The sequence below is a fragment of the Taurulus bubalis genome (genome assembly GCF_910589615.1).
Source record: "Taurulus bubalis genome assembly, chromosome: 8".
Lineage (NCBI taxonomy): Eukaryota > Metazoa > Chordata > Actinopteri > Perciformes > Cottidae > Taurulus > Taurulus bubalis.
The window spans coordinates 18,592,104-18,617,136 of NC_136596.1; the positions used below are offsets into that span (position 1 = coordinate 18,592,104).

The 25,033-nt window shown below is 42.9% G+C and overlaps 1 protein-coding gene across 1 annotated transcript in view; it reads left to right on the forward strand.

The window, feature by feature from the left end:
* The window catches only part of arvcfb (ARVCF delta catenin family member b), a gene marked incomplete at both ends in the record, with an annotated part of 114,623 nt that overhangs the window by 32,676 nt on the left and 56,914 nt on the right, over window positions 1–25,033 (forward strand). Inside the window, 3 exons of the mRNA XM_079222727.1 lie at window positions 9,214–9,372; window positions 15,925–16,565; window positions 22,885–23,390. Of these exons, the coding sequence (XP_079078853.1) occupies window positions 9,214–9,372; window positions 15,925–16,565; window positions 22,885–23,390 (1,306 nt within the window). The remainder of the gene's footprint in view (window positions 1–9,213; window positions 9,373–15,924; window positions 16,566–22,884; window positions 23,391–25,033) is intronic.

Here is a 25,033-nt window from a genome sequence, read left to right on the forward strand (position 1 = left end):
ACTCGGAGGGACTGTGTTTGTGTCGAAACCGGCTCCGGTCCTTATCATTATCTAACTGGACGTGGCTGTTTGGCAGATGGAATTCTTTATCATCAAGTCAACATGATGATGTGCAGACAATGCTGTTTGTGACAGTGCTCACAAACAGCCGGTCCTGCCTCTTGCTGATGCCCCTCCTCTCTACCTCCTTCTGCTGACATGGGTTATCTGGATCGTGGTCCATGCCTACTACTCATTATATGAATAATTTCTGTCATATTCCTTAAATGTGCTATAACTCTGTTGCGTTGTTCATTCTGTACACATGACATCTATTGCCTCTGTCCGTCCGGGGAGAAGGATCCACCTCTGTTGCTCTCATGAAGGTTTTTTTGGGGAGTTATTCCTGATTCAATGTGAGGTCCTTGGACAGGGATGTCATATGTGTACAGATTGTAAAGCCCTCAGAGGCAAATTTGTGATTTTGGGCTATACGAAATGAACTGAATTGAACATGTAACATCCTAATAATGGCCTTTATGGTATTAGAAGGTTAAGACTGAGGCTGATGCGTCAGCAAAATATATTTGGCCAGTCAACATGGTCTTCTTCTGACATAAAGGATATGACAGACAAAACTTCAACGTATGTTCACTATTTGTATGGTTATATAGAAAAATATCCACATTTGTGCTTTGTAGCAGCCTTTTAAAACTTAGTTGCAAAGTGAATTACATAGAACAAAAAAAGTAAGACATGCATTGTACAACAGGTTAATAGAAGAGGGAAAAACAGATTATTTTCAATACATCAGTTTGAAAATATCTTTGTATATTTGTTTTGTCCAGCACACTGAGTTAGGGGGCACTGACCTGACCTGATGTATGCTCCTATAGCCACACCTATTAACCACACACACACACACACACACACACACACACACACACACACACACACACACACACACACACACACACACACACACACACACACACAAAGGCTTTTTAGCAGAGCAGGACCGAGCAGATGTAATATCACATTTCTTTTCATCTGACAGAAAGAGAATAATAAATAAAGTAACTGGGCCGATAGCTCAAGTCTCCTGATAGATTTATCCAGCTGCGCAATGGCTCCTTTATGGGACACATATACATCCAGCCTCACCTTATCTCATGACCTATTGAAGGTTAGCAGTAAATTGGCAGGGATTTCTCTATTGCCCAATTCTCGCAGCTTGTCCTCTGGCTCTGACGCCACGACATTGCCCGCACAATGAGCCCAATCCTTTACCAGGCGGCTGGCACAAGGCCGTAAAAATATCCCCAGAGGGGGGTTAATCACGTTTGACTGAGTGCATATTTGAAAAGCAGTCGCAGTTATTGTGATGGACTGCGTTAGCTCTGCGAGGTGTTATCTATGTGTGCTTTTCAGAGCACAGTTCTGGCCATGGCGGATGTGCCTCAGGGTTCTGGGGCTCCTTTAGAAGGTTATGGTGGTTTCCTGTCAAGATGAGGAGTAGTTTAATTTGTGAGAAAATGTCCTAACTAGAGAATGCAGGTTCCGCCTCCAGTAAATCAGTTTGGAAGTAAATAAATAAAAGCACAAGTTCATAGGGTCTGTTTTGGAGTTCACGACGTAAAACATTTTGAGAACTCTTAACTCGTCCGAAGAAATATGGCACGACTTTGATGACATCCTGCCCTCTTCCTGAATAGTTCCCCTACTAATCCCATCACCACAGTACCAGAAAAGGACATTTAGTAGCATTCCTAAAACAGTGAGAGCGCCCTGCTAAGCCTGTTAGTAGTCCTCCATTATAACTGCCTCAGGCTTTACTGTTTTCTACAGAAGAGAGACAAAGACAGCCAGAGATGGAAGGGGGGGGGTTCTGTTAAATGGGACACCCTGCGGCTGCACATGCAGACAGATTTTGGAGAAAGGGTTTCAGGGGGACAATAAGTGTTGCACCGGTAGTTTGACAGGAAGTGGAACATATGTCCCCTTTCCAACTCCCTAAATCTCCAGTGGACCTCACATGAACTGAGCTTCTGGCAACGCCTGTCTCACAGCCTCCTCCTCTAACTGCAACCCACTCCTCCAATCACCAGTCTACTGACGGAGTCAGGCTGATAGTGATCCAGAGGCTGACAGGAGGGGCACTGCAAACAAACCGCCCTCCAGAGACTCTGTTAGGACATCAGGACAAACCTACCACCACCCTGCACTCCGCCCACCACCTTTCCACTATGGCCAGCTACGTACTCTGCCTCGACATTGCTGGATTCTTCTTTTTCTCCATCTCTCTCATGGCCGCACCCACTGTCCAAACAAACACATTCTGGCCATCAGCACGGACCCTTCTCCATGACTCATTGTTTTAGTTTTACTCTCCAGGCTCCACGTGGCTCTCCTCCTTTTGTTTTTATTCATGATCCTCTTCCCCTTTTCTGTCTCTTTGGCTACTTACAAAAAATCTGCACTTTATCCTCCTGTTGCTCGAGTTGTTGAGTGCTATAATATATTCCATGTTGAGAGTGACTTTCTGCATGCTTCACTTCTAATGTGACTTCAGGCCTTGAATTGTAAAGAAAACATATGTGGTATGTGACTCCATGTGTGCAAATGTGTTGGTGTACAGTGTGTAATTGATGGCAGATGTAAGAAATTACCAAAGGTTTCAAAACATCTCTCAGCCAATTTAAATGGAAATATCTGCCATTCCAGAGATTAAGATGGTGTTGAATGTTGCCGAGGTTTGAGCTCGGGTCTCCATCTGTTGCAAGATAGTCAGTGCATCGCTACCACGTTTACCTGTTGCAAACCATCAGGAGGCAATCAAGTTTTAGCTGGAGGTTTTCCCTTGACTAGGCGTTTTCTTTTTAGCCCTCCTCTGTCTGTTAGGTTCTGATCCTGTCAAGCGGTCTGGCTAATTCAAGTGTTGTCTAGGCAAGGAAGGAACAAAAGGGTGCGCTGGAGGGTGGGGGGTTCGTAGGCGTGGGTTTCAGGGAAGGGGTAGAAAAAACATGAGTGGAATGGGGAATGATGGAGGCTTCTGAAACCAGGAGGCCAAGCGTGAAAGAGATGAGAGGGAGAAAAGCCCAGATTTGGCCCGGGATCAGTCGTCAGAGAAGGAGAGATTAAGGTCCCATCATTCCCAGCTGCATCATCAGGACTTTGGCTCTCTCCCTTCCAGTTATTTGTGTGCTAGTTTGTGTGTGCTTTGCCCCTTGAAAGAGCTGAGTTTAAGGATTTCTAAAGCATAAAGTAGACAATGTTCACCACCACGCACCCCAGCAAGAGGTCAGCTGGATTTCCTGTCATTCAGAGGGTTGGGACTTCTGCGGTGGCTGTAACTGAGATGAGGCCTGGCTGGCCTTAGAAGTGAGTGAATGCTCCGTGTTCTCCTTTTAACCCTGGGAGAGCATGCTGTTTTGGGCCTGTGCCACACATTGTCAGCCTATCTAGTTCTCCTTCCTTAACTTGACTTCCCTTCAGCCTCTGCTTTATCCCACAAACAAATCTTGCCCTGGCTGGATGTTTGGATCACACGGCTGCAGTTCACAGTTGTTTTTTTGCGGGTCACGCTGAACTGCGCTCTCGAACACTCTCTCTTTCTTTCTCGTTCTCTTTTGAACTACATCATGTGATTCTTCACCGTGCAGTGCTGCCGAGAGGGCAGTTGGTAGTAACAGAAGGGGCTGATGGGAAATTGGACGACCCAAGGTTAGCCAGGCGATCTTTGCTGGAGGATTAATTGTGTAAGAGCCATGTAATGATTGCTGGCATGTCTCCAGAGTGAAATCCTGTTAGTCACTGCACAGGGGTCAGGCTAAGACTGAGCATGTTGTGTATGTGTGTGTGTGTGTGCATCAGGAAGGAAGGTGACTCTGATCATGCCGTATGCATGACCAGGTGGCGATCTGACAAGTTCTGTTGTCTCAACCTGAAAATAACCGCAGGCTCCCTTCCACTGTGTTCAGACTGAGACACATATCTAAATTCTGCTCACTGAGGTTGTCTTGGGGTGAGAAGGAAAGTAGTCCTTGTGTATTCCTGCATTAACTGACAATGGGAACATGTGGTTCATAGGAATCATTTCTTGTGGATTGTTATGAGGCTCTCAATGTTTCTTCTGAGCCCTCAACCATTTTTACTAGTTTTAGCTCAATTGAAAATAATGTGATTGCAATGGCTGATATGTGCAGCTTAGGCTGGTTCTAATTATTACTACAGTGTTTGTAGGACTGAGTTGGATCTCAATACATTTTAAGTACCGAATTGCGTATACAGCATCTTGTGTCGACTGCAGATTTTGCGGTTGTATGGTATGCGTCTTAACCACTAATACTGTATTCCTCCACATTGCTATTTTTAGCACCAACACTATTACTATAACATCAATAACATGTCTGTGCTACGTCTACTGTAAACCTTAGACACCTATTGCAGGAATGACTCATTCTCTTAACTCCAACTGAAGCTTTCTTGCTGTGATTCTGTCCTGGGGGAAGGAAAGCCCCTTATCTGCAAGCATTCTTTTCCTATCCAACATTGTACTCTATCTCCCCATCCAATGACAACACTGAGCAGCTTATTGAACATAGATGATGAATGGGTGTGGATTGATGGCAGATAGCAGGCCGTGGCTAATTGACACCCCTGTATCACTTCATCTCCTGCCTTTGTATTCCTCCTCCTCCTTTTCTTCCCGCAGCACAGCAATCCATTATGGTTCAGATTAGTCGTTCTTAAGAAGCTGCATGTCCCTGCATGATCTATTGTAATGAAATATACTCCACATGAGATTGCTCAAGGACTCTTTTCAAGGGTATTGTTTTTTGGAGGTATTGATCACGTTGTATGTTGTTAAGTTATGGAAGAGCATGAGTCTCTTCTCATTCTTGGCCGGATGTACCCAATGCTTTCATGTACTATATCATTTTATTTTCTTATTATAGTGCAAGTACACTCCAAGCCTCGTCCCTTCAGGGGTTAGCCAGAGCAAGAAGATGAGATCTCAACATCCACCAATCAAGTTCTCCTCCTTATACAGCTAGTCAAAGCCAACCACACCAGATTGAAAAAAGTGCAGGTTGTACAAATCCTCAGGCCTTCTTAAGAGCCACATCCCTGTCTGTTTGAGACCTCAATCTATCCTCTACTGCTGGTTGAACAGAAGTGATCCAACTGGCAAAGCTCCTGAAAGCTCTTTTCTCCTCGTCAGAAATGGGGTCCAGCTCTTGGCAAGGCTTTTTAGGCTCGGCAAGGAGACACTTTTGTTGCCTTGTTATTTACTTGGGCTCAGGAACCTTAAAATGTGTTTCTTTTGTCTGGTTAAACCCGATCCTTAACAGGTAGGCTTGCCTTGGTTTATAAAAGGTTGTGTTTTGTATTCTTTTCCAGGTGCCTTGATATGTTTTATCCTCTTTATCCAAGTTTGACTCTCGCTGACTTTCACATTTTCATGGCAGCCTGTTCAAAATAGTAATAGTTGTTCCAGATGAACAGGTGAGGTAAGACGCTTTGCTTCATGGACTCTCGGTTACTCTTCAGCTGAGAGGCTTCTCCCTTGTTTCCCTCATCCAGCTGATTGGACATTTTAGCCTGCACCCGTCAGATCATAAGCTCACCTGAACAACCTTGAGATTGCCACTTTTCCACTAGCGTATACAAACTATTTCCACAAGATTTTAATGTGCTGGAACTTCTTCCCCCTCCCTAACCAAATTATCTCTCGTACCCTTCTTCTACTTTATCATTCATCTCTCTGACGTCCTCCCGCTTTTGACTTAAGGGTATGCTTTCCTGAATTTACTCGACTCAGAAACAGCCTGTTATTCCCCCAGGACCAGGCAGAAAGGCGTGCTAGCCCACAGCAGACGGCTTTTAATCATTTATTTAGGGGCTGTAATGTTGAGTTCAATTCCACTCTCTCACTTAGTGCACGCAGACACGAGAGGAAAGTGAACGAGAGACACTGAGTTAAGCTTCGATCAAGAAGCCAGTTTGTCAGTGTGCCTCCAAGGATCCCTCCTTCCTCTCTGTCCACTATGTGTTTAAAACTACTGTAAGATTATTATTTTTTTCTGCGTTCACCCGATCAAAGGAATGAAACGTCATAGGAATGCAGTTGTGCTCAATTAGTAAGGGAGAGTTAACAAACACAGTATCTGCCTAATTCTGTACAGAGAATGAAAAGATAAATCATGACATATGTGCAAGTTGGTACACATGTACATGGCTTAATTATCTTAATTGAATGCCGTAGATTTTTTTTCTTTAACAATATTTACTTTTTTGTTTGTTTACACTTCAAAGGAAATATGCGACTAGAAATATTCAAATTAAAAAGTCGAACAATTGTTCAACTTTAAAGGCTGCTAAATTACCTGTCAAATTGTAACAGGCAGCCAATGAGTATCAAGGCACTCTGCAACCTTATATTTTCCGTGAGCATTGTGTTTCTGTATCCGACCAAAGCTGTATTTTGGTTGGTAAAGGTGCTAAATTAAGAACAATTCTGTGTTTTTTAACGCTCATAACGTAGTGCCCAGCTACCCTTTTTCCCTGGGTTAAGGCTGTTCACTCTGTCCGTATTGTTGCAGTTTTTTGAACTTTTCATGGTGTTTTCTCTGTTAGCTGCTGACCACAGACTCAGCCATCACCACGTTAATCATAGATATGTTCTGAATATGACATTTTGTTCCTTGAAATTGATTGTACATTTTTAAATATTGTACACTTTTAAATTACAGTAGTACTGTACACACTCAGACTTCAGTTTTCTTTCGTTTTTGTTTTCATCCAGTCATGAAGGTATTTCACATGTATGATTGAAAAGAACAAGGATGTTGATTGGAGGCAACTAATTCAGCGCTCTGAATACCCTTCCCAGCTGAGCTGCGCTGTTTAGTCTGAGGTCAGTTGCAAATAACGTATTTTCCTCAGCTCAGCAATGCTCGTGTGTAAACAAGTGTGCCTCTTTCTATGCAGCAGAAAGCCTTCCCAAACATTAACCCCAATAATGGGACTTCAGAACCTTTCTCCGAGGGTAATGACCTAACACAGCTCGGTGCATGGTGCTAATTGACTCTAAGTTACTGGATAGAGAGATAGAGTGGTGCAGGTAAATAGAGAAAGTTTTCAGTGTCTTGGTGTTGCTGAGAGAGGTTACACATCCACCCAAATCAAGGGACCAGTTTTTTCCCCAGCAGCCTGTGTGGCTCAGGTGAGCACAGGGAGGTGCAACTGTTGATCTAAACAACACTTGTGACTCCTAAAGAGGTTTGCGTAGATGCTGCAATAGCTTCCATTTTATTAGCACTGAAGAGTATTCCTTCAATGAAAGAAGACTGAAGGTTTTTCTTGATGGAAAAGATGTTGTATCTCTACTTGCGGCTGGCTTTGGCAATAGTTTGATTGATGGATGGTTCATCCAATCCCATGCCAAGTATTTTTTCCAAACTATTTCCAAAGACGTGCTCTCAAATGGCAAGAAGCTGAAGGGTTGTGGGAATAATCGAAAAGATCCTAAAAAAAAAAAAAACGTACAAACTTCTGTCTGATCAGCAGAAAGGACTGCAGATGAATGAGGACTGTGGGCTGTGTGGGGCTTTGCAGCTTGAGAGGAGTTAGCCAAACAGTGGCGAACTGTTCACTTCTAAGTGATTTCCAAGAGGTGAAGAAAACAAGCACTCTCTCACCAAAAGGCATCGCTTGTAGTGTTTTAACAAAACAGTGGCGAACAACACTCAAACTTTTCCTCTTGCTCCCTCCTTGGCCTTCTCTCTCTCCCTCCAGCTTTGTGTAATTGGTCAGACAAAAATAGTCTGTTTGGTTCAGTTGTTTTTATTGTTTTTATACGTGAGGTGAATTTGCAAATTATGTATAAGATCTTAGGGGGGGTGCTGAGGGAGATTTGTTTGTGTTTCATAGCTCTGATCTTTTATCTTTAGATTAAGCTGAATAGGTGTCAAAGGTTTCATTTAAAAAAAACATTTTGAACAGAAATTGGTGTGTGTATTTCACTTTATGAATAAAGCAACATTTACCCCACGTAGCTAAAGGAACAGTGCACACAATAAAAATAGCATGTCAAAAAATATTTGAGGTCAGTACACAAGCCTTCATATTTTTCCCCTTTAAAATAAAAATTTCTAGTTTCTAGTACACTGTCCTCCTCCAACTATTTCCCTCTCTTCCCTCTCCATTACTTTAGATTTCCTCTTCCTCTCTTGGCTCTGTGCTGTTTTGGTTATCAATGATTGCTTCAAATGCCTTTCTTCTTCTCTCCATCAGAAGATCTGTGATGTTGTCACACTTGTGCACGCCAGGGCGTTGCACCTCCGACCACTGACTTCATATCATCTTCCATCAGCAGGAAGTGTAACAGGAAGCCCATATTTCTCATGCATTCACACAGGGTCAGGTGGGGTATGAGGGACTCACTTTCATCCTTAGCCCATGGACACTTCTTCTCTAAATCCATGGTCTCCCAATGAAATATGAATCAAAAGCAGTGCTCGAGGCCTTTGCTTGCCTTGAAAGAAGCTTTAACTCAATTTAAAGTCTCAAGAGGTGAGGAGTTGCTATCCTGCATAGCAGTGTTTGGATTTAATATCAGGGCTAAATAAATCATGAATTGCCAGGACAAGAAACAAACTAGAACATTATTGTTGTTTATATAGGCATTGTCAAGAGTGTGTGCTTACAGATGTATTATTATTATTATTATTTATGTTTATTTGCCATAACCACCATCTTTCCATTAACCTTTTTAACTTTTAGTTGTCTAACTTAATTCATACCGTATGAACCGACTGTTATTTACTTTGATTGATTGGATTTATGAGACAAAGTGAATCAGTAAATACTGTATAGTGATCCATATTTTCAATTTTGAAATCACTAGTTATATTAGAATCAATATGATCTTTGCGGTTATTTTCATTCTGCACGTCATATTTCCTTATTTTTTGTATCATAAACACTTTGCATTCATCGCCGAGTCTCAATATATTTTTGTGCTGTTATTTTTGACACAATTATGTATCAACTGCGTTTCACACTTTCTTCTATTTGCTTGCAAATTGTGGGTAGCATTATATTTAATACCCTTCATTTGCAATGTCTTTATTTATGCCCTATTTTTCTCTGCTAGATTCTAATATAATTTGTTGCTGCAGTGGCCCAATTACAGTTCCATCTTGCCCCCCCCATTGCCTGTTTGTGCAGGAGCAGAGCCCCAGCAGCGCCACATCCCTGGCTATGATGCAGGAGCCACAGGAGGTGGTGGAGGAGACGGTCACCATAGAGGAGGACCCTGGCACCCCCACCTCCCATGTCTCGGTGATCACCTCTGATGATGGCACCACGCGGCGCACAGAAACCAAGGTAAGACACAAAGGTGCACCCAACAGAGTTGCAGTGTAAACATGTGTAGCGGGTGGCAACGATCCTGTAACTGAATGATCAATAAACACTAAACAGAGTTCTATGTACATTAATTTATTTTTAGGGTGATAATTGACCACATATTTTCATATTGTAAATCATGTTTGATGCTGTGAAAAAAGTTCCCCTTTGGAATTATCCTGAGCAAAAAGTTAGACTTGGAAAGTTAGCAGTGACCTGCATATGAAACTGATGATTCTTCTACAATCTGCTGTTCAGAGTTGATCAACCTGGTACTTACTATCACACCTGAGCAGGACACCGCAGAGCAGTTGCATTGTTGTGGCGAAGAGATCCCATTGTGCTCATAGCTGCAAGCCCCCCAAAGTCTCTTTGATCCATTTCAATATTGCTTCAAATTATGGTTATGGATTTCCGCTTCCAAACAGCACAGTACTGTAGCTCCTCTCCCAGACTTCCACCCTGAAGAACTCTAAATCCCATAATCCTACAGCCCAAAGTGGTTTCATCTCCCTCTGACGCCTTCAATTATTTGATTATTGTGTTTTTATGAGCCAACTCCGCTGGTGTTCTCCAAGTTGTGTGCTTCTTAAAAGCTTGTTTGTTGATTCGTCCTCTACTGTGTTCTGTTATTTCTTTCTGTAAGGATATCTCATCTAACGTGAAGGTGAGTGGACTTTTATACCTGTATGGCTTTTCCTACCACGCCACCATTTTTATGTGTGCTCATACAGGCTACAGCAGCAGTATGCAACACAGTCTGCTTCATCACAAGCCAAATAATTCTCCAGTCTATACTCTACAATACTTCTCAGTTCACTGCTTGTTGCTTCCACCTTCTGGGATGAGACCCGTTCTCCCTCTGTTTTGTTATTTCTTTTGCATGGTCTTCTGTCTTTCTCTCTCCTTATTTCTCTCTTTTAAATTCTGTCTGACAACATCCCTCACTGACAAGATAGATGGTACAAAATACCACTGCTCAGCACCAATAACACATTATACAACCCCATACGTAGTGCTGTTGATATATGGAGTAAGAGACAACACAGGCAAAAACATAGTTTTTCATACACTGTCTATTTTGCTTCTATGACATTTTTTCTTTTGGAAAGAAAATATCTAAAATATACATTTTGGTGTTTATTTTACTAACTTTTTTTTTTTATTCAGTAGATTTTGCATAAAACAGTTATTATTAGATAACTCATCAATGGCATATTGGAAACAATTTCAGAAAATATTTGGATTTTTTTTGCCAGTCATAGTCATCTATTAGTAAAATGTGTTTACCTATTCACCTGTAGTGCGTTGCAAAATGTCATCTCTGAGCCAAAAATCTCCTCTTCAGTTGCACTCACATACACCAAACTTCACAGTTTTGATTTTTTTTTGGCTATTGACAGTATTTTCTGATTTATGGAGTGATATCAATAGATATTCAAAATTAGCTGTAAAACCCTTTTACGCTAAGATATCAACAGAGTGAAGCAAACATATTAAAATACAATATATACATATTTGTATATTATTATATATATTGATACAATTATCAAGTGTTCAGAGATCTGTTCTGGAAATCCATACAAAGGAGCATATATTGCCTCATTTGCATATTTAAACATACAGTTTAAAGAAAACTTGTAATGCACAAATTAATTTCCATAATGTAAGTAATCTACTGAGGAATTGTCATGGCGATATTTAATGTTTACCCTATTTACGTGTAGGTGTCTCCCCTTAATTGTTAACATACTCCTGAGAACACTTTTTGATTCCCTGTGAGGAATTAGAATTTCAATTTATTTTTACTTGTTTTTCCCCAGATGTAGCCTTGTGATAGTTTTGATTTTTGGATAATATGAATTAGCATTTTCTTGTATATTGACTCCCAAAAGTAATTTGCTACCACTTTGAAAACCCCAGTACTGAAAAGATCATTTCAAGTGGCATCAGTAATCTGCAATTGCTCGCACTAGAATGTCCTCCTCGTGCTGTCAGGTTGGGTTTTTGAAGAAGTTCAAGTGTGTGCATGTTCTTTGTGTTTTGGGACACAGTCTGCATTTCAATTCTATGTTTGAATTCACCCCTCTCTGTGCGTGGAGAAGTATTCCCACCAGAATCCACGCCAGATTTCCATTTGAAAAAAAACTCTAGTAGGGTTTAACATCTCTTCCTTTTTGAGAAATACCTTCAAAATTAAGCTCCTGTTGCAACATTTTGCTTGGGATTTGGTTGTAAACGTAGGCAGAGTCAACTGCTGCTGCTGCTGTAAGCTTCCAGTGGAATGGAGAGCGCTGTGTTGAGCTCCTACTCTGGGGACTGTGAAACTGTAATTAAAAAGCCTGGTCTAATCCCTCATCAGGGAGGGCCCATTGCCCTCCAGCCTGTTTACTGCGAGGGGATTGGCCACACACACTCACACTCACTCACACCCACATTATTTTATGCATTCATACTCCAGACCTTCCTGGCGATAACACACACAAGCATGTGCAGTAAAACATCGCACTAATCAAGGGCTTTGCTGCTGAGGAAGGGAAGAGGAAGGACGCTCCTTTTCAAGAGGCCGCCACCCTGTCGGGAGGAAGGGATCGGGTGCACTCTGGGAGTCAATTTGAGGAGAAAAGCAGATTAATGTTCAGGATGAACTTCTGGAAGCCAACGTCTTTGTGGAGGCAAATGGAGCTAGACCCAGCCGAGAGGTCACCCAAAGAAACCTCCCCTCGTCTTCCTCACTTTCCTTCCGTGCTGTCGTGCTCTCTGCTTTCCCTCTCTCTAGCTGACTTTCATCTGTTGTTTTTTATCCTCTCCATTTCTATCCCTCCCGTCATCTCCTAGCAACTCACAGTTTTATTTACGCGCTTATCAGTTCTTTTGAACCGAAGTCGTGCCATACCGTCTAATACTAACACATTCCTATCCCTTGATGGTTATCCCCCATCTCACTGCTGGAAGATGAAACACGGAAGCTTCTCCCATCTTCCTGATTTGCAGGAAAAATAGTTTTTCCGGTGGTAAACCTGTGTCTGGCTGTTTTAGTGTCGGCAATATTACTAATTAGTATACTGAGAAAGATACAGAAAATGTGGTCCTAGGATGGAGCTACTGTATTTAAGTAAGAGGCTGGACCCAGCAGACAAATTCAGTTAATGCAGTGTTTATTATGTTTTTAATATACAATTGGAGAACAACCACAAACAGCCTTTCAATAGCAGATTAACCACTGGTTCTATTTGCATGTTAAATCAAAGTGAACTGGCCAAGTCCCTGAATGAGTCTGAGCTCAATATAATCCACGTCCTTCCTCCATTCCCAGCATGCCATGCTTTACTGCTGTCTTCCTGTTGGCAGACACTCTAAATGGAGCACCAGTCACGTTGGAGGAAGAGCTCACTTGGGCCAGTAAAATCAGCATTTCTCCTTTCCTCTGGATATGAGCTAATGAGACTTGAGACGGACCATACAAACAAATATAATCACTTTCACTACTCTGCACACACTGGGGAGTCAACCATGAGTAGGGAGGAGTTAGTTTATCAGGTACAGCTGTTGTGAATAATGAGGTGCCACTGTTGAAGAGAACAAAATAATGAACAGACACGTTTTCTTCTCATAGTGTATTACTTTCTTTTATTTCTCACAGACTCTCTTGACTTTACTAAGCCGTCTTTGTAGTAATAACTGGAGTGCAGAACACACTCTTCCCCCTCTGATTGTATTCAGCTGCTGTACATATACCTTCAAAGTCTGTGGCACTGCGTCATGTTTGAGCTATGTGCAACATAGCGCTAAAACAACAGATAATTAAATCTATTGCGGTTTACTGATGTCTCTACCCACCCGTGGCCACAACAATCACTCACTACACCTTCTACCCAGTGATGGTGACTGACAACTTGAGTCCAGGCCGGCCACCCGGACCCCCATCCCGGTCTCCATCCTGACCCCCACTCCGTCAGAGATACAAACAGTAAAGGATGCTGAACCCTGTGTGATGTTGGCTGTTTTCTCCCGTTCCTTTAACATCATGTTTTAAAAAGGTCTACATTTAGTCACGTTTGACCTTCTAGCATTGCAGAGAAACAAACTATTTCTACCTCCGTCTTCCTTGAAAATGCACTTTAGATTGGCTGAAAATGTATCACGGACGTCACTATAACAAGCATCTTACACATCTGAGTGACCACCTCTCCGAGTATCCCCCGGGCCACCATGTCAATTTAAAGTCTGAATAAAGTGAATGCAGAGGTTGTGAAACCTCTTACAGAGCTGTAAAGTGGACAGTTTGACGCTGGCTGCCTTTCCCTCCATTTTTAACAGTTTGATAAACAGTCAAGTCCTGTGTCTATCTGCGTGTGGTTGTTTCAAACACTTTTCAGTGCGGCATTGCCTTTCCATTGCACAAACACAAACACATCTGTAGTATTTCTACATGTGCACATGCTCACAAATATTCACTCTCTCCACCATTTTAGCAAGTCTCTTTTAGCCATGTTTACCCCACTTCAGCATATTTCAGACGCCCTTTTTGAAATGCAGGTCCCTCGCCTCCCCTCACTTCCCCTTAACGCCTTGTGAACTTGAGCATACATCAAAGAGTGTTAGAAAACTGTGTGATGGCTCCCTTTGCAGCACTTGCAAATCGCCTAAAAAGCTGTGTTAGTACAAAGCTGCTGGGCATGTCAAGGCTGGGAAGCGGTAGCATTTACTGTGATCTCCTCTAAGCTCTGACAGAATAGGATAGAATGAAATATGTTGATAAATAAATTGTTTTCAAATTACCAGACAGGAAGAAAAGCATTCTGACATTATTCTCTGACTCAAAAGCATGGGTTCTCTTGTGAAGCTATATCTCTCAGGAAAATCAATAAAGCTTACCAAAACAATTCACAATGTTATTTAATAAATGATACATGTTGCCCGACGTAATCGCTTCCAGCATGGCATTCAGCCCCTGTAGTCCCATTGTAGCCCAGAGTTAGCATTAGGACCAATGCTATGAACAGCAGCACAGCCAGAATGGGTTCTTGACACTGAATCAGGAGGATGAAAGCAAGCTCATTATTCCAAGGTCATACATGTGCCGTAGCGAATGTGAATCAAGCAAATCAGCTCTTTATTTGTAACTAGTGCAAAGCCAAGGCAAAATGGCATCAGAAACAAACGTAAAGGACTCAGTAACTACTCTGAAAATGGAAATGAACCTTGGCGTTCCTGAAATAGGCTTTGTTATGTAGCTCACAATTATGCCACTGAAGATTTCTACTTGTTTTAAGGAAGTTAATGAGGACGCCGTGTTGAACAACAGAGATGCTGTTTTGTGCCTTTGCATCTCTGTTGCGAGGGTTAATGCTCCATTGTGGTTTCTTGATGTTGTTACATGCCTTTGCTTGCTCCTGATTACGATCTAAATTATAGCATTGATAGGAAAATAAAGAAAGCATATTACAATTAAGAGTGCTGGTGTCGAAAATTAAACCCATCAGATTTTTCTTTTCTTCATTTCCCCGAGAAAATATGTACGGCGGTCTACGCTCGTCAGGTGGGAACAAACCTTTCTGCGACACCTTGTCAGGCACGAATTGCATCAGACCTGCACCCCTGAGGATGACGATTCATTTTCATCAACCTCATTAATTTTGAAGATGAATTTATAGCCGTGGACAAAATAGCCAATTATCGTCCACAGCAGAATTCACTGGGCAGCAAATTGGTTTCTGTATGGGCGGAGAGCCCAGGGAGTGGAGTAGCTGTCTGTAAGTCTCTGCTGTCTCTGCCTCAAAGACAGCAGAGGAAGTCGAGTTATTTAGCTATGGGATGAAGGGAGCGATAGATGCATGCAGGTCTGGTTGTCACAGTGGGATGCTGCCGGCCTGTTCCCTTGGGGACGCAAAGGATTCAAGGTCCAGTAGCGCTGTAGATGGCTTTGTTACAGCACAATCCTGGAGACTCAGTGTACTAAGACAGCTGCTGTGAAAATACAATATTATAGGTTCAGATTTCATGTTGAATGTGGACTGATTCTTTTTCACTTCATAATTCAAGGCAACACAAATTGATGACACAGGCTAAACAGTTTACATTTTAAATTTGATGAACAGAAAATGTGTCCCAATCAACTTCAATATTTAAAAAAACCTATATGCTTGAGTTTTCACAAACCCATCATTTTATGAAACGCCATTTTATGACATTTTAATGCACCACAATGAAAATTAGAGTAGTTAACACCAACTCCAAAGATTGATTGAATTAACACAAATTGAGGTTTCTATTGCATTCCATTTGAAATATATGTGTTAATGTGGACAACAAGAATCAAAGTTTGCAATTATCTTTCCATTTATCCAGTTTATTCGTCTGCCTCTTTCCCTGTGTGACATTCTAACAGTGTCCTAATTGAACAGCTGTCGAGGCCAGTCTTTGTTTAGTGGAGAGCATGGTTTGCTGCATTTGTGCAGCCTGAAATGAATAGCATTCTGTCATGCAGATGCCACACTGTCTGACGCGTGCATCTGTTCCCCTCTGTAGGTGACCAAGATGGTGAAGACGGTGACCACGCGGACGGTGCGTCAGGTGCCCCTGGGGCCCGATGGCTTGCCTCTGCCTGAAGGCTCGTCCCCACTGGGCAGCTACACCGACTCCATCGACCGACGCTACATGAAGAATGGAGGCGACCGCTTCATCACCCCTCAAGCAACCTCCACCCTGACGCGCTCCTACAACAACTCTTACAACGATTCATATGGAGAGACACCCGAGAGCCAGTACGTTCGCCACTACGGCCTGCACGATGGCTACGCCGATTTGACTGACAACTACGGCAGCCTGTCACGCGGCGTCAACTTCCGGCCGCCGCGCTACCCCTACCTGCCCAACACCTACCGGCCGGAGAACAGCTACACGCTGCCTATTCGCAAGGATGACTACGGCCATGTGGCCCAGCCCCAGGTGCCTATGGGTAGCAGCACTGTGGATCTGAACCGCTCGCAGCCCGAGCGCTTCCAGGCCGAGCCATATGGCCTGGAGGATGATCGCCGCAGCTTGGGCCCTGAAGAGGAGGAGCCATACGAGCTGGAGCCCGACTATTCCACCGCCAACCGCCGCACGCTGCAGGGGGCCAACCGGGGTCGTACCCACCGAGAACCTCTTCGCGATATGCCCCGAGTCAGGTGAGGATAAATGCACAAATGTTAACAGAGCAAAGGTTTGGTTTTTGCTTTTAAGCAGGAACACATGGTCTGCTATTCTACCTCAGAGAAAAGATATTACACAGATTAATCGGCAAGTTATTTTTATACAACAGTACTCAAGAACCGAACTACAATGAACAGCGAGTTCTTATCCACAAGTGCAGGCTTTGCCTTGATATGAGAGGAGATCGTCCTGTTAAGATGAGAGAGAATATAGAATACTTGTCTTGCTCTCGCCATGAAAAAGACTACACTATACTCAGTGCAAGTAAACAGATGTCTCTTCTCCTTGAGTAACTTTGATTGCCATTTTCCTGCAAAAGGATAGTAAACAAGTATTTGTGTCAGAGGCGAATTATCTGAGACGTGAGGAGGGAAGGAAGGGAGGATAGAGGCTATGAAGGGAGAATGGGAGAGGATAGGAGGCTTTTGTCAGTCATCTCTCAAAGCCTGTTTTGTGCAACCTTTGTTGAGATGAGTATAACCCCTGGCTCCAGCCGACAGGAGAAAAAAAACATGTTCGCCTCCAAAAATAAGATCCCAAAATGGACTCTTGTCTCCTAATAGTTTCCAATCATTTCATTGCTGCCCAAAGGGAGGCTTGGGAAAAAAAAAGTAAATTGAGTAAATTGAAGCAGGGATTTGAAGTTGAGCTGTTGATGAAAGCAGAAGGATGTTTTTAAAGGTGCAAAATCTGAGATTGGGAGCATCTCGATCGCCTCTCAATGTCGACGGTGAGCCAGCAGCTCAGAGCACAAAGTGCTGACAGAGCTCACAGTGTCTACCTGAGGGGGACCAGAGGGAGGCTGCTACGCTGCTGTAGCGACGCTGTCGGTCGGGATGGCATTAAGGGCTGTAACTGCTGTATGAGCAGTTACAGCCGATAACTGGCTGTCATGACTGGTGGTCATGATCTTACCAGTGGGGCACGCTCACATGCACTCACATGCAATAAAAAGCATGCATGACTGGCCCGGCGATGTCAACGAAACAAGGAGAAGCTCGGATAACAACACACACAGAGGGAGATCAACTTCACTCTCATGACTCCATCATATCTTTACAAAGCAAATAGTTATTTACTGCTATATTTACGTTCAGAATGTTAAATGTAGCTCCTTTAAGTACTCTGCACCTTTCTGTCAATCTCAGAGCAAAATGTTTGGGTCTAAAGCCAAATGTAAAGGGATAGAACAGAGGAGGTCGAGAGGCGGGAACAAGCAAGACTGGAAAGACTGTGTGTGTGGGTGTGTGAGTGCTTTATGTCACGGTCATAGGTGACAGTCTATCGGAGTCTGCCGGCTTCATGACAGCGCCTAAGTTTAGCTTTTTGACCCCTCTTAATTAAGGTTATGTACACGGCCATGCATTTACAGTAAACTGGGTTTAAAAGCACCGAGATTGATGCGCCTGCGGAGAAAAGCAGATGCCTAATCTGATTCTGTCTTTACACAATTTGACTTGGCTCCGACACTTGGAGACACACACACACACACACACACACACACACACACACACACACACACAGTATCTCTCTCTCTCTCTCTCTCTCTCTCTCTCTCTCTCTCTCTCTCTCTCTCTCTCTCTCTCTCTCTCTCACACTTACTCACTCACACACACTAACGCTCAATAAAAATCCACATTTTCAGAAAATGATTCACTCCCCCATCCGCCTAGTGAGAGCCACTTGCTGTGACAGGCAATTTGTAGCCTGCCTTACATGTGTCACAACACAGCCTTAAACAGCCACATACACCCCTTCAGACACACACACATACATAGACATGCACACACTGACAGCTGCTAACATGAATGCATAAACACAAACACATATGTTTGAAGCCTCTCTTGACTGGCTGCTCAGCTAACTTTCTAATTGCAGCAGGAAATAAATCCAAAATATTTCCGTCTATCTTCTCTCCTCCTGCACTCAAATCAGTTGGCATCAAAACATCAGCATAATGTAAGCATTTTTGTCCACTGACAATCAGCCCTCCCAGAGTTCCCAGGCTCTCCTGTGCACTCACACTGCGATTACTAAACTTCCAAGAAGGGAGCGGCGACTCCAAAGTGCTGTAATGAATCTGGGAATTAAAGCGGTTTAATTAAAGCTTATCATTGCATTGCAAGCCCTCAATTATGCTCCAACAAAGAATGAAGACGTTTAGTGCCAAAACGGCTTCCTGCATCGGCGGCAAACACTCATTTTGTCACTTCTGCCGAGTCTATCATGTGTCAGGAATAAATATTTTTCAGATGTGTGAGCATGCCTCATTCTTGGATTTTAGTGTCAACATAACTAATGTAAACTAATGCATATATCTAATGCAGAGGCTTCCATACAAGTCACCGGGGGTCACGGCATAGTTTCATCAGTATGAAAATTATGTGAATCACACGTTTTTGGAAAGTGGTATACTCAGGGCGTTCCACCAAACACCAGACTCCATTTCATTGTCATAGTACTTGTACTATGTGCAATGACAATAAAGTAGAATCTGAATCTGAAATAAAAATATCTTTTGATCACAATTTCTGAATATATGTCCTGTGATGTCTTTGTCATGAATCTAAATAAAGATTATAGTCTATTTCAATGTTACTTAGATCGTTTCATCTTGCTGTACAGTTTTTACATATGAGTTATTTTTACTTTATCCCTGTTCAGGCTTTGCAGATAATGAAGTGTGAGTGCATCTTACTCCCTTTTCACCAATTCTAACCCATCCACTGTGTGTGTGTGTGTGTGTGTGTGTGTGTGTGTGTGTGTGTGTGTGTGTGTGTGTGTGTGTGTCCTCATGCCAGCGTGATTAATAGCTGCTTTTGAACTCTGCCAGACTTTAAGCCAATCTCTAATGGCTCATCTCTCCTCGACCTGCTCCGCTGCACCTGCCCACCTACATTCAGTAGTCACACACACACACACACACACACACACACACACACACACACACACACACACACATACATATATATATATATATATATATATATATATATATATATATATATATATATATATATATATATATATATATATATATATAGCAGATCCAGCAAATGATCTGGCATCCTCTAAAATTACTAAATTATAGAAGAAACTTCTCCTCTAATTGAATGAAAACAAACAGTCGTGGTAGTGGATAATGCCATTGATCGAAAGTGTCCGAGAAATGAGTAGGTGGAAAAACATGAACTCTCAAGCTTTTCTGTTTATATTTTCTCTTTATTCTTCCCGGTCCTGCAAAGACTCTTTTGGATCATACAACAATTATTGACAATAATTCAAAATGGGCAATATGCTTGTCTGGAGCAGTCAGTCATAAACGCCACAGAACAGTAATGTGTACATATGAGATGCAAACATCTTCTTGTGAGTGTCTAATCCTTCTCATTCGGCCTTCTGTCATGGGTCTGCATTAGAAGAGGGTCAGGCACGGCCGCGATTGAAGCATGATGAAAATAATTGACAAAAGATGAAGGGAAGGAAGAATAGCTAAGATGGGACAAAGTCCGGGTCAATAAAACAAGTGCTGAAGTTTGCCGACATGCATATATCTCGTGTCGGCGCATACAAGCGTCCGTAGACGAGCACATGGATGCACAGAAATAGCCTGCACATTTAGCAGCTCAATTAACATGAGAAGAGTGATCTGCTGTGATCATGCTTGGAGCATCGCGTCTGGTGACGGAGAGCCCTTTCACATCCTGTGAATACACCCCTCCCTGTACACACAATGGCGCCAATTTAAATGCAAATCCTGACATTCCCATCACTCAGCTGCACGACAAAATGCTTTACCAAAAGTCCCCGCCGCATCGGTCCAGATATAAATGAGCCACGATCTGCACAACTGTACATCCCGTCTGTGTGTTGAAGTGTGTCTGTGAGAGAAAGTGTGCGAGGAACAGAGTGTGACAGGTAATGAGAGAGCAAGTCAAAGAGAGAGAGAGCAATAGTGTGCATGAGAGAGATGGTGGTTATGTATTCATCTCTATGCAAAGGAGATGATGCTGAGATTGTGAACTGCCCTTTCTTTAGGAGGGTTATTCCTGCCGCCTTGGCTTGTCATGTCCAATATCCCGCAGCAATCGAGAGCTGGTTGATGGCCTGCGAGTGTGGGAGTGTGTGTTTGTATCTCGTGTACACAAGGAAGCATTTAGGAAGCACCAACACAAGCATGCATACTCTCAAATTTCCATATTTTTTCCATGCAGTCCGTCATGCAGATCAGTGTTGTCGCCAAACCTCAGAGCTGCAGTCGTCCTCCAAATGATGTGCTGTAATGAGGCTTGTTTGGCCCCTCCTTTCATATGGTGGTTACATGCTGCCTGTAGAGGTTTGTGGCTCTCCAACATGTTCCACAAAGTCGGAAAAAACTACTTTCAAAAGTCGAATGATACACCAGATCCAATCTAGTTTAGGTTAAATGTTTTAGTCATGAGGAACACCTGTGTGTAGAGACATTAGACCCCCAGAGTCACAGCTGTTCTTGACATGTGCAAAGTTTGCCATTCTGCCTGGGTTCTTTGTACTTGTTTAACTTGCTGCGTTTGGAGACAGGGCTGTATTCAACTGCGGTGGTGCCTCGCTCCATCTCCATTAATCCTCTTTCCGTCCATCTGAATAGAGGTTTTAGTATCCCGTTACATTGCTCGGGCAGGACATTTTCTCTCAGTTCATTTTGTATAAGATTTCCCTGCCAGTAAAATGCACAAAGTTGTGTCATTAAAGTCAATATGTTACTGCGAGGTTTGTGTCAAAGAATAACCAAAAGAGGAATACACCAGAGCTGAGGAGAGCCCCCCATTCCCCAGCATGCCTGAGAAGAACTGTAAAAAGACATCATTAACATAAAACTCATTAAAATTACAGCTCGGTCTGGAATTCCCTGCCAACCGCCGGCGTTGGCCACCATTTTGTTGCACCACCAACCACCATACATCAAAGATGGTGAGAGGAGACCAGCTGAATTATGTAACGAAGATAAACAAGGCTCAAGCTGTGGGGGGGCGGGGATGATAAAGGCTGTGCATAAGTACACAACCCTAATTCAATTCCTCTCCCCATGTCATAACTTCCCCCACCAAATATTCCACCATCCTTTTTACAACTCAGTTGTATGTGTTCAAAAAGAATTTCTGTTGATCAAGTTTCAGAAATATTCTTTGCAACTTTTCTGCCTGTGTAAAATGTGACTCTCCTGACTCCATCCTCAGGGTTGGTCCTGAAAGTGAAAAATCGCTGCTATAATTAAAGAGTCTGAACTAAAATAAGTAGCCTGCACTGTCGCAAGTAGCAACAAATGATCTGTCATTGGAATTGAGCGCCAATCTTATCAAAAGAGAATTGATGAAGGTGCCGTTAGAGTAAAGAACCCAAGAGAACAGGGTGTAGCTCATAGACTCAGAGTTTTAGGAAATAGAGATTTATTGACGAGCACCCTCTATGAACCCATACAAAAGCTATTTCCTTCTTCCTCCCCCACTTATTTGAGAGCCAAATGCAGTTTCCAGCCCTCGCACTAGTGATGATAATGAGGCTAAAGCTAGCAGAGAGGTCCCAGAGAGATGGTCATTGACATTTTAGCAACTGCATGCTAGTGTTGAGCTCTGTGAACCGAGGGAGTCCTGGGGGCATCGCAAGTACCCACAGTCCTCCCTGGGGGGACAGCACAGCTCTTTTCTGTGTTCACTGTGGGAAGAGGCATGAAATATATTCTCTACACTATATGGTGGCTTCCTAAAGAACAAAGAATTCTTCACAAGACTTCCTTTCAAAGCGTTTACTTTGGTGATGCCTTTGTCTGTGTTTCTTTGTGAACTGCCTGGTTTTTCTTTGTGCAGTCTTTTCCTGTCTCTCAATCACTCCATCTAAAGACTTTATGTTTGTTGATGTCTGACATGTTTGTTGCTGCCACCTGACAGTGAGGAATAATAAGCGAAACGTTGCTCATTTTATCACTGTTATTGCAGGGAATTGCCACCGCGTAGCCTTTGACAGACCGGTTAATAACAGATCCAAAGCACAGATCACCATGTGTCCCCCTCACTCTCTGTCCTCCACTCCTTCCCTTTTTTTTTGCCCATTGCCCACAACTTCTCACCTCTCACTCACCCTGTCCTCTGCTTTCCCTTTTCTATCTCATTAGTCTCCAACTCTCACCTCAGTTGGCTTCTCTCAAAGTCTTTACCCCGGCTGTCTAATTCTTCTCCCAGACAAATCTGTCTGAGTCGCCTTCACTTTACCTCGTCCATCTCCCTTGTACTCACTGTCCTCTCCTCTTTCGTGTTCCAGAGGGTACCCGGACGAAGCCATCGAGGCAGAGCTGATCGATGAGCGCCACCCCTACATCCATGGCATTTATTCAGCGCCGCTGGCCCAGCCGGAGAGGGGGAGCATGGCCAGTCTGGACCGCATGGGTGGCCGACGCTCACCGTCCATTGACAGCATCCGCAAGGACCCGCGCTGGCGTGACCCAGACCTCCCTGAGGTCATCGCCATGCTGGGCCACCCCATTGACCCGGTCAAGTCCAACGCCGCCGCCTACCTGCAGCACCTGTGCTACGAAAATGACAAGATTAAGAAGGATGTGCGTCAGCTGAAGGGGATTCCTGTTCTGGTGGGGCTTCTGGACCACCCCAAGTCAGAAGTTCACCGCAAGGCTTGCGGTGCCCTGCGCAACATCTCCTACGGCAAGGACAATGACAACAAGGTGGCCATCAAGATCTGTGACGGCATCCCAGGCCTCGTCCGCCTGCTGAGGAAGACCAATGACATGGAAGTTCGAGAGCTCATCACCGGTAAGAACAAACATTTCCATAAATTCTCAAAAATATGTGATATGGCTCATTCAAAATGACACAAAAAACATTATCCTTACTAAATTGTGAATCAATACAGACGTTTTATAGAAGTACCTTGTCATCAGGCAGCAAAACCATCTATTTGATCGATTATTCTTGATGAAAAGTGAAGTGAAAAATAACCAAAGCAGATGATCGTCTCCACTTTATTCCTGATCACCACACTAAAAAACATGTTTTGAATGGAGCAGAAACAAAAGCACTTTGGGAGATGTAATTGTTCAGGAGAGTTGCACTGGAAGGCATGGCTGGGCAATTATTATTGTTTACTGTCTGGGAAGGATGTCGTGGTGATATTATCATATAATGTTTTAGTTTTACACATGACAATTAAGTGTCATTCAGATATTTATATAATTTTGCCTACATTTTCTATATTGTGTCAGTGTCTGAAGTGCTATGGATATGTTTGATTGCATTTCACAAGTCAGACATCATTTACAGTTGCTTTGTCAAAGGTAAAGGATTCTTATATCATGCACAAACCGCCTGCTTTGCACTGTTGCAGCCGAGGCTGATGGCTGTCTCCTCCACTAACTGTAGGATTCCTCTTTCTGTCTGCCTAATTAGTTTTGACTCTCTTTCTTTTAAAGTAAGTATAAAGTGCTGCTTTGAAGCCTTTAAGATGATGTGATAGTACCTTAGTATGCCAGTCCTTTCCAATCACTGGCTGCACATTGCAACTACTGTCTGGGAATATACAGAGTCGGCTGCCATAATCCCATAGTAATGCTGAGTCATATTATATTAAGGAGAATATTTTTTTGTGGGTTTTCCACAATTTTTTTTGCAACCATTCACAGTGAACTATTTTTTCATCTCCCACTATTTACATTATAGGATTAATTTGTGCCCCGGCATCCCATATGGAAAGATTCTCGCTGAATTAGCATTTGATTGCAAACCCCCCCATATACTGTACTAGTGAGGGGAGATAGCATTGCTGTAATTCAAAGCTTTAATTAGTAATTCTAGTGAGGACACATTTTGAGTAAATTGTCTTGGAGATGGCTCTTTTTACCACTTGTAACAAATGTTAATGAGCTAAGTAGTCATCATGTTGTAGAGCCCTTTTATTTCAATGAAGGATCACAAGGATCACCATTATACAGAATATAGAACACACATTGTGATATTTGATTACTTTACCATTATTACACTGTACTGTACGCACAAAGAGATATAAAGTGGAAAGGTTCTCCCTAGAGAAGCAGATGACATACGAGAATTGATTAAGGAAAAGCCATTGGCTGCATTGTGTCATAAAATATGTTTTAATGCCTTTAAGAGACGCTATTGATTCAAACGCCATGATGGGATCTCTTCTCCTTGACCTGGTAAATGTCAACGGGGGACTATAGTTATGTGTGTGTCTTTCTAAGGGCTCAACTAATCCCTAACACGATTGGTTTGACCTGACACACTTTGGCTGGTATGCACGCTCTGCCATCGGAGAAGGGGCTTTTGTTTTCAGTGCACACGTATTAAAAATGAGAACTACTTTAAAGTGAGATGCTTGATCTTTTTTTCGCAGTAACTGCCACATTGAAACACAGTATATGTTCCAACCTTAGACTTAA